The following is a 10,181-nucleotide window of genomic DNA, read 5'->3' as shown; positions in this document are numbered from 1 at the left end:
TTGATATAATTAGCTATTTAAAAGATAGAAAAAATAACTGAATAATTTAGGTAAATAATCTCTCTGATGTGGCTTAATGAAAACAAACAGCTAGCTGCCAATTTCTAATGGGCCATCTTTCATGTGAATGGACACAAAGACTTAAAACCCACGTCTTATTGAGCGGTCCGATTGGAAATTCACAGATTTGGCCAAATTTTGAAGACGGAACAAAAACCTGCCAACAAACCCTTCAGATATCTATGCACCCACTGGCACACGCTGACAATTAGCATGATCTCGAAAGCGCTAATGGAATCTTGAGTGGTAATAAAAGTAAATAATTAAATTAGAGGAACCCTTGTGTCATTGTTTGCTGTATTCAGGCCCATTAGGACCTCCAGTATTCTCATGGTAATATAATGTGTGGGCTTTTTTGTGTCCTCATAATGAATTCAGTGTTTTTCCTCCAAACTGTGTTGTTCAGACATTTATGTAGGTGCTGGCAGAGAAACAAAGACGTACATTAGGACCCATTGTCCCCTTGTGATTATTAAAGTAAACAGAAATACTGAAGGGGTATCATACACAGCTGCACACACTCGAGCCTGTGTTTGTGAAGTGGGAGAAAGGGCCAAGCAACCCTTAAGACTTTGTCAGAGATGATCCCATTATTTGGAGCTTCTCAAGAGCCGAGCGGTTGGCGGGCTAATGAGGCTTTGAAGATCGCTCTTCGCCACAGCATTCATGCGCAGGAACAAAATGGATTTGGCACGAGATAAAATGCTTCGAGCCAAGATCGGCCATGAAGACGTTTCCTGCCTCAGCCCCTGGCTTTTATTTTGCCATCGTGAGTCCTTTTTAAAAATACACTAAGTCCATTCTTAGAAGATGAAACTGAAGGTAAAATGTGCCGTCAACAAATTCTCTGCTGCTATACAAATTCAGAAAAGCCGAACACAAGTACCCAGAGCTCAATGATATTTGTGTCCATTGTTTTGTGCTAAAAACTATTTTAAAGCCAAAAGACTTACAATCATATAAAACAAACTACTGTAGGAAAAATTCCGATTCTAGAGCCTGTGACTCGAAAACATTAAACCAAATGTCAAAGTTGTTGTAAACTAATGGATAATTTAGTTAATGAGGGATCGTTTAGCGTCTTGAAAATCATTATGAACAATGTTATTAGTTGTAAAAGTAAATGTAGAAAGACACATTTCAGTACATAAAACTCTTGAGATGTTTAATGTTTAAAACTGTTTCTTTAAATAGATACAAGTATTTTATATATAGGATAGCATAATGAAAACCTCGTCCAATATTCAAGCTCAACATAAAAACCTGCTGTCAAATTGTGCGTTTTGAACATTTCTCCAAACATATTGCCCAAAAAGAAACAATATACTGTAAAAAAACATAGTGTTTGGTTTTTGTTTGTACGGTTGAACAGTGAGACACTGTTTTACTAAAAGCTTGTAACAGTTTGATCAACATGTTTAGACTTACATGGACAAAGGATCTGCAATGCAGGTGTAAATAAAAAGTATGGATGAATATGTGAAGCAGGAATATAACAGGAGTCGCCTCCAGACATGGTGCGGGTATACACGCCATTTATCCAAAAAAACCTGGTTTCCTGGTTGCGGATTTGTTAATCAAGGCTGTCGGTAGTTACAGTTACAAGCCGGAAACCAAGGAATTCTCTCAATCCTTTGTTAACATTAAAAGACATCTTGAACTCATTTGAATGAGCTCCGCTTTGCCCGGCTGTGGGAAAAGTGGCTCAGGAGCTCCAACTAACGAGAAGGGGAGAAAGCCATGAAGGTTATTGTTGCCAGGAGAAGCCATTTTGTTTCATGATTTCACAAATGTGTTCATCTACTGCTTCATTATGTCCATCTGAAGAGCACATGGGTATCATAACACACCCGTATCTTAAACATCTTAAGCATGCATTTGCCAATCTTAGTCCTGAGACGTTTAACAGTAGTGTGACATGTCTCTCAAATTTAGCAAAACTGTAACCAATTCAAGATGCTCTGTTGATCTAGCCAAAACCCATTTTAAGTGTATTCTCTAAAGATAAAACCATATATCTTAGCTCCGTTTGGAGTTTAAACACTACTTCAATATCCTCCAGCATTCTGAACAAATAAAGGGACAACCAAAGTCGTTTAGGCAATTTTGTACGATTTGTGCGTGTTCTGTGAGGTGGAGTTCATGTTATGCAGCTTTAAATGAGAGTAATGTGGCTGTAGAAACATCACATGTCCAGAAGCAGCACTCGTGGGTCTTCCACCACTGCTTTGATCTTGCGGAGGAAAGTCACCGCTTCTCTGCCGTCGACCAGTCGGTGGTCGTATGTCAGAGCCACGTACATCATGGGGCGGATCTCCACCTGCCAGAGCAGAAAGAGGTTTATTACTTATGGTTGAGTTTACTGTGACACTATTGCTAACCAAGTAGGTCACTCTTTTTTTAGTGATACTTTTACAGCAAGACGTTACTGTAGGGCTTTGCAGAATGTCATTTTTTTTACATTTTAAGCTTCTATTGAGGTTTTCAAACAAAGCTTAAAATGCCGGTCTCCATATTTGATGATGTCATTACCCTAAAACTAATGATTTGTCTTTGTTGTGGTTATATTAATAAGATGCATGGTGCTGTTTGATTAGCAAACTGTTGTCTCCGAGGCAAAATAACAACATATTGATTGAAGCTTGATAGGTGTTCAGATAAAAACACATTGTGAAATGTAGGAATAATTACATATATCTTTTTCTTAATAATTTGCAAATGCTGACGCTCTGGAATTATTGGAAATATTTGAATCACACAAGTCAGAATTAATCCGACTAATCTGGAATCTAATTCTACAAACAGAAAAATACTAGTTATGTTAGTGTTGACTGCATTTTCTCTAGAACTCTGCAATAATACAGGGTTTAAACCTAATGATAATAACAAAACAGCTCAGAAATCAAATATTGATTCAAAATAAGAATGTTAACATTATGTACGAGAGGCTTTGAACTATTTGGTACTGCTCTACATAATAATCTGCGTCTACAGACACACAGCTCCCACCTTGCCGTTGATGGCCACAGGACGGTCGAAGATGCCATGCATGCCGAGGATGGCAGACTGGGGGGGGTTGATGATGGGCGTGCCAAACATGGAGCCAAACACGCCGCCGTTGCTGATGGTGAAGGTGCCTCCGTCCATATCTTCAACAGCTAGCTGATTGCCACGGGCCTAAAGCACACAACAACAAATCAATTTCACATTTTTTCTAATACATTTAAAAAGATATTGGTTTAAATCCAAATAGCATAGCATTTTAAAATGACATTTCTATTGCATAAAGATGTGTACCTTTTCTCCCAATGCATTAATGGCTTTCTCAATGTCAGCAAAGTTCATGGTCTCAACATTACGGATCACCGGTACAACGAGCCCCTAAACAAACACATGTTAGTCAGGTGTATGAAGCATTGAGAGGCTTTCACAGCTGCAATTTAAAAAGATTATATATTTTTTTTTATCCAAAAGTACCTTTGGAGTTGACACAGCGACACTGATGTCTACGTACTCCCTGTAGACGATCTCTTTGGTTGAATCATCGATAACTGGTGAAGCATATAAGGATGCAAGTAAGAAAAAATAAATAGACACATTTAAAGTAAACATTTAAAGCGGAAGAAGAACATGGTCTCACCGGCGTTGACGGCAGGCTGGTCGGTCAGAGCGTGAGCAGCAGCCTTCACAAAGGCCGACATGAAACCCAGCTTGATGTTGTGCTTCTTCAAGAAAGCATCCTTATGGAGTTTCCTCATGTCCTGGATGTTGCTGAAGCAAAATGAAGGAAGTATTATTAAGGAGTGTGTTCAGTAGGAAAACCTCCTGAACCATTGGCATTTGTCGATTGAACTGTATAAACTATAAAGACAGATAGAATCAATATTTCCAGCTGCAGCTCACCTCATGTCCACCTCGTTGAAGGTGGTCAACATGGCGCAGGTTTCCTGGGCCTCCTTTAACCTCTGGGCGATCCTCAACCTCATGCGGTTCATCTTCACCTGTAGAGAAAGAGAAAATACATAATTAATTCCTATCCAAACATCAAAACAAACTAACATCAGGAGAGTTTCATGTGTGTTACCCTGTTTTCTCCTCTGCCCCCTAATGTTGGAAGAGGGGGGGCGGGAGCTGCAACTGTGGGCTTGATGGCAGAAACTTGATAAAGAAGGAAAGACAGAATGATATGTTAACAGTTTGCTAGTGGCGTGATCAGCCAGTGTTTATAAAATACAATGCTTTCTGCAGTATGTGGATTTAGATGCTACAGAAGGAAACTCACTAGGTTTGGCTTGGGCAGCCTGCGGTGGCACTGGAGGCATGGCAATGAGGGCTGGAGGTGGTGGGGGGGGAGGGGCTGCAGCTGGGGCCTCTGCAGCCGGGGCGGGGGCAGCTTTGGCAGCAACGACTGGGGAGACAGAAGTAAATAAGGACAAATGTAGTATGGGCCTCATGATGACGTAGTATCATAATCATTTTTATTTTGTATTCATTTCTCATTTTAAATTTGTATCTTTGATTTTATTAATCTGTGCTGTCCTGTTTTTCATCCTTACCCTGTTGCTGTTTGAACTACTGAATACCTCACGGGGATTAATAATAGGTCCATCTTATCTTAGTACACTTTGGCTCAATATGCGTCATAATTCAATACAATCAGCAGATTCAAAGCAACACCTGGAATGCTACAGCAGTCAATACATAAAAGTACGGCACAGTGGGAAATGTAGAGGTCTGCTCAGCTGGAAGTAATACATAGTACCAAGAATAGAAAAATGGCTAGATGTTTCAAAAACGTTAACTGATTGCGATAATTGTAAACTGTGTATTATTAAGGGAAAGTAAAGCATTAGTGTGAAGTTTCAATTGCACAGTAAAGTATCAAAAACGTGGTGTTTCATTACTGAAACTCGAGCGTATTAAAAGTGTTTTGTACAGGTTTGTTTAGTGATGATAACTACGCGTACCTCCTTTCCGGAGTTTGAAGAGCGGCATCCCTGATTCTACTTTCTCTCCATCAGGCACCAGCAGCTCCTCGATGACACCAGATGCTGGAGCGGGGACTTGTACTGAGGTCTGGAAGTGTGAAAGACATTTTTAGTAAATAATTGTCATACTCTGTTCGAAGGAAACATTCATTAAAAGGTCATAGCAATGAATTAACAGTTGATAGTCTTTCTTGTTCATACCTTGTCTGTCTCAATTTCACACACCACTTCATCTTCTGACACCGAGTCGCCCACAGCTAAAGCACAAACAATAAAAGATGATTTATTCCATGTTCAAATATATGGCTATTTGGGACACTTTGAAATTCTGATATGTTGAGGAATACTAACCTTTCTCCCACCTCACGTCCCCCTCTGTAACAGATTCTGCAAACGCAGGAGTGTTGACTGTGACCACCTCATCCCCTGTACAGAAACAAAACAGGAGTTGCTATAAATTAAACACAGAGCATGGTTGTCTTCATTACATGATGTTGTTGCAACACGTACTGTGGACAGCAGACGTCCTGAAGTATCTCATGTGGAAGACATTCCCTGATGATGGAAATTCACATCTAAACGTTGAGAAAATCACGGTTACTTTTTAATTCTGGACAAACTATATGATTGTGTTAAAACAGACACACACAGCATACTGATCAACACAAAGCCTTCCTAATTAATCTACATTTACTCTACACCACATTTAAAATCCATTTTAACATACTGTTATGCATTACTAAATAGACAGATGTAATAGAGACCGTGCTGAAGAGTTTTCAAACATGCAGTAGTGGTTACGGAGAGGCATTCAAAGACAGACAACAGAATGGGAGAGAGCACTTACGGCTGTGAGTTCCTGTAAACTACCTGGCTGCAGACAGGTAGGCCTTCAGAGGGAAAAAGAAAAGAGAAAGTAAATCAACCAGTGCTTCTCCTGAGGCTCCAACACAGATGTGAGTTCTCCGAGCGCTCGAATGAACCATTTGTGGGTTTAAGGCATCTTACTCACTCAACAAGCATCACTTACTCTGCTTTGGGTAATCCACTCAGAGTAGTTTATTCAAGAGCAATACAATTTGGAGTGTGGTTACTGATAAGGTTCTTAAAGGTCTAGTATACTCTCAGAGGCACACTTACCTGATACACTTTGTCGGACCAGCACATTATTGGCCTAAAAAAAAAGAAAAGGAAAACAGTAAAAATCTGTTTCATATGCATTATATTATACCTGCAGCTTTTTAAATCCCATTAGTGTGATTATGATTAGTGGCCCTCCCCATTCTGAACCTGTATTTAGCTTAAAGTAAGCTTTAAAAACAATAGATGACTTTCCCCATAAATCTTACACAGAGGTTAAAGAGTTATTGAGCCTACTTAAACTGCTGCAGCTACAAGCTTATGTAAACTGGAAGTTTCCCACATACATTTCCCGGTAAACTCCAAAGTGCTTGATCTTTGAGTTAAACATCTGGACTTTTCAATGGTGGCTGAGATGTTGACTGCGCCACATTGCTTACTGTATGACTCATGTTTGTGGTTTTTTTGAGGGCAGAGCCTCTTGTGAAAGAAGCCTGCCTAGTTCTGGCTTCTTCACTGATGTCTATCTGGTGGAGTTGTTTGTTACTTAATGCCAACCCTACAGATGTAGGGTGCCGGAGCTGGGTGGAGTTGTCAGAAATGTCATATTTACACTAGGTCAAAGCTTGTGCCGGCATGCACATTGTTTTTAGAGTTTTAACTTCTCTGACTCACTAGAACAACTGGTGCTGAAAATGTAACCAATCAAAACGCCTAGTGTACAACATTACACTGGCCGATATACAACAAACATATAGGTTAAATCATTCATATTGTCAATCTCTTCTATTTGAGTTTTTCTCCTCCAAAACTCCAGGATTATTTAAAAAAGGATAGATTTCAAACGTTATTACAGAAGCACATATGCGAAGTTAATTAAGGCACTATAACAGAACCACCCTGCAATAAATAGAACTTTAAATACATATTTCCCAGTATATCAAGAGCAAAAACTATTTTCGATTCAATATTTCAAGATCTGATCTATCAATTGAAAGACAAGGTCCTGAGGTCCTGCAGGACATTCATTGATTTAATATTCTAAACCAAAACTGAACGATAATGAACAAATAATTAGTTGCAGCCTTAACCTTGACTTTTTTAAATGTTTTATTAAATGAATACCCTGCAATAAATCCTGCCTCCATGAAGGTTATTATGTTCAGATTCTTTACTGTAAGTGTGTGTGAAAGTTAGCTGATATCAATTGGGTGGACAAATGTATATCAACACCTCAGTATGAGACAATAAAACTCACAAACACTCAGGGTTGCAAAATTCCGGGAATTTTCAAAGATGGAAACTTACCACGGGAATTAACGGGAATTTATGGGAATAAACTGGGAGTTTTCTAAATTGAAGATTGGCTCTTCATAGGGAACTTAAATATAGTTGGGGAAAGTATATTTTAGCATAATCTTGACTAAAACAAACAGATGCCATTCAAGTACACTTGAATATCCATGCCATAGCACACTGCTTACTGCATGGCTATTGAGACCACACAAAGGTTCGCAACAGGCTCACAAATGTGAGAGTGGAAACACTGGTTGGCATTCGGGCAAACCTAGGCTCTTTGAGCCGGACACAGAGCCATCCTCAACAAGGCTGGACAGTGACACTGAAGAGGAAGAGGAAGAGTTGGATGTTGATGAGGCCCAGGAAGAGACAATTGACTGAAAGGGTTTAGCAAAAATGCAGATGATTGCTTGAAGGAAGATTTGCATGTTTAATTCGACTTTTTGGAGGGAGAAGGGCTCTTTTCATTTAACATTTTGAATGGGACTTTGTGGGGATTTTTGGATGGGGGGTGCATTTTTGTTCACTTTTAACGAGTGGGGTTGGGGGGATGAGTAATATTTAACTCAACATTCCTGTTTTCGTTCTTCAATGAAACAAATTGTTCAATAAAATAATTAAAACTTGTTCTGTTCCAACTACTTAAAAAAAAAAGAAGAAATCTGTTGAAATGTCAGGTTTTTTGTTTAATTTTGCATTCCCCAGCTTAACTTCCCATGAAACTTTCCGGGAATGTACCGGAAATTTCCCGCCCCTTTGCAACCCTACAAACACCACTATCTTATCATTTTAAAACAAACAGTCGGCCTTAGTCCACTGTAAACACTAGCACAAGTCTCCTTGAACTATGGAGAACTACACTTCTTAACCCTGACAAGACACACAAGCTGTTCTCCTAGTGGTCATGTTTCAGTTCAATACCTGCTCAAAGCAATGGAAAGACAGCTGAAGCTTGTGAGGGCAGAGCCAAGCAGCACATAGGCTATATGTCTAACTTGACATGGGCTATTTCGATCAGGTCAGCTGAGACATACACCTCAGTCTTACAAACACAGGACACCACAACATGCTAACATTAGCCTGTCATGAGGGCTTAATTAGTAAGCCAGGTATTGAAACAAAATAACATAGTTGACAGCGACATTAAATACATATATTGTTTTAATAGTCAGATATAGATACTGTTCTCTTCAAAGGTAACTTCCCTAGCCTCCTCTAAAGCTGTCAGTGTGTGTCTGCCCTTGGTAGGTGAGGCCTCTTCACAAGCTAACGTCTGTTGAATGCTAACGGTAGCTAACAGCTAGGTGTGTCTTGTTTTATTCAAGTTTTTATCGTTCCAGAGTTATTCCACAGAATCAGTTCAGTGTTTCTTTCCAACATACCTGGCTGACCGCTGACAGGGAGCGACCAAGCGTCCTGTAAGCACATCTGGATCGTGATAACATAGCGCTAGCTTGCAGCTGTGTTCCTTGTTATCTGACAGCAGTTGAAGAAGCGGTGCGGAAGCTCCGAGTGGGATGAACCATTGCGGTTAGAAGGGGAGGGGTGTGTGAAGGACTGGGATGTGTTAAACCCATAGGTTAAACCCTTTATATGTACAGCCTATGGTTAAACCAAAGCCTGTGGCTCGTCAGATTCCGCAACTCAAACAGCAATTACAGTTGTTTTATGTTTTATCCGTTTTTATCATGCATTGTTACATACCTTAATATGATTGCCATTACCAAAGCTGGTGCTCTGTAGAATTTAGACAGTCCAAAATATTGATAGCTGTACGAAAAGGGTTTGTGGAATTGGGCTACTCAATACACAAATCAAATATATAAAGTGTTGTCAATGTTTAATGTTATCTGAAAACTGTTAGGAAGATGCTATAAAAAAAGAAGTATGGTAAAACATGTTGCAGAAGCAGTGTAGCTGAAGATCATGCAAAACACCTACTGAATAACAACTAAAATCTGACAAACATCATAAAAAGGACAAAATAAAAGTATTTTTTAGATGGTAAAACATTCATGTACCAATACCTGCACAACAACAGAAAAAGGGCAAGGAAATATATACAGTGGGTTGTCTTCAGTTCACATCAATCTAATTATGTGCAGGGTGGCATATTTGGCCACACCTCCTGTTTTTTGGAGGGTCTTTCAGCTGGACCGCTACAAATAGTCACTCCTGCAACAGAAAGCTCCAGATCTGCAGCCTTCTGGGGTCTTTTTCTACAGGCAACAGGTGGGTTTCATAATACTGTGTATGTGCTCTTTATTTTTCTAATGTTTACATTTGAGTTTTTACTATTTCTTTACTGTCATATAAAACTAGAATGTGATATACTTTCTACATTTTTGAATCAAGTCTGAAATAAATTAAGTTAAATTGAAATGTGCCAAAAAGTAGCCAATATAGCAGATTTAATTTTTACAAGATCCATTATTGTTGTGTTACGTCTTAAAGTTGAAAAGTATTTCAGTTCACTTGAATGACATTTTATTAGGAATTTCTCACCACACCTGCATCAGTAATTAATTATGTTTTTCCATAACAGTGCTGTCTTTTTAAAACCCTATAAGGCATGAATCCAAGTGTTTGGAGCGAAGGTATGTATTCTTCTAGCAGCATTTGCCTTGACGGCTTTCACGCAGAGCATCTCTCGTCTTTTAAACTGGACCCTGTGCTATCAAATGTAGATGTGTCAGCCTTTTCTGTGTCATTACACAAAAACAGCGAGGACAGAAAAATGCTATCGGAGAGTGC

The 10,181-nt window shown here is 39.3% G+C and overlaps 1 protein-coding gene across 1 annotated transcript; it reads right to left on the bottom strand.

Annotated features, from left to right (window-relative positions):
* Positions 1-1,204: 1,204 nt before the first annotated feature.
* Positions 1,205-8,947, bottom strand: LOC104964429 (dihydrolipoyllysine-residue succinyltransferase component of 2-oxoglutarate dehydrogenase complex, mitochondrial-like). The gene is made up of 15 exons (XM_010793209.1): positions 8,810-8,947; positions 6,189-6,222; positions 5,896-5,938; positions 5,559-5,623; positions 5,400-5,474; positions 5,250-5,305; positions 5,028-5,136; positions 4,343-4,468; positions 4,145-4,218; positions 3,964-4,061; positions 3,701-3,831; positions 3,538-3,611; positions 3,358-3,441; positions 3,070-3,237; positions 1,205-2,380 (listed from the first exon to the last, which is right to left on the bottom strand). Exons 1-15 carry the CDS (start codon positions 8,870-8,872, stop codon positions 2,246-2,248), a joined length of 1,335 nt encoding a protein of 444 aa, XP_010791511.1. The 5' UTR covers positions 8,873-8,947; the 3' UTR covers positions 1,205-2,245.
* Positions 8,948-10,181: the final 1,234 nt, after the last annotated feature.

Source organism: Notothenia coriiceps, unplaced genomic scaffold, assembly GCF_000735185.1.
Source record: "Notothenia coriiceps isolate Sejong01 unplaced genomic scaffold, NC01 NC01_scaffold00037244, whole genome shotgun sequence".
Classification (NCBI taxonomy): Eukaryota; Metazoa; Chordata; class Actinopteri; order Perciformes; family Nototheniidae; genus Notothenia; species Notothenia coriiceps.
This window is presented reverse-complemented; position numbering and strand designations above follow the sequence as displayed.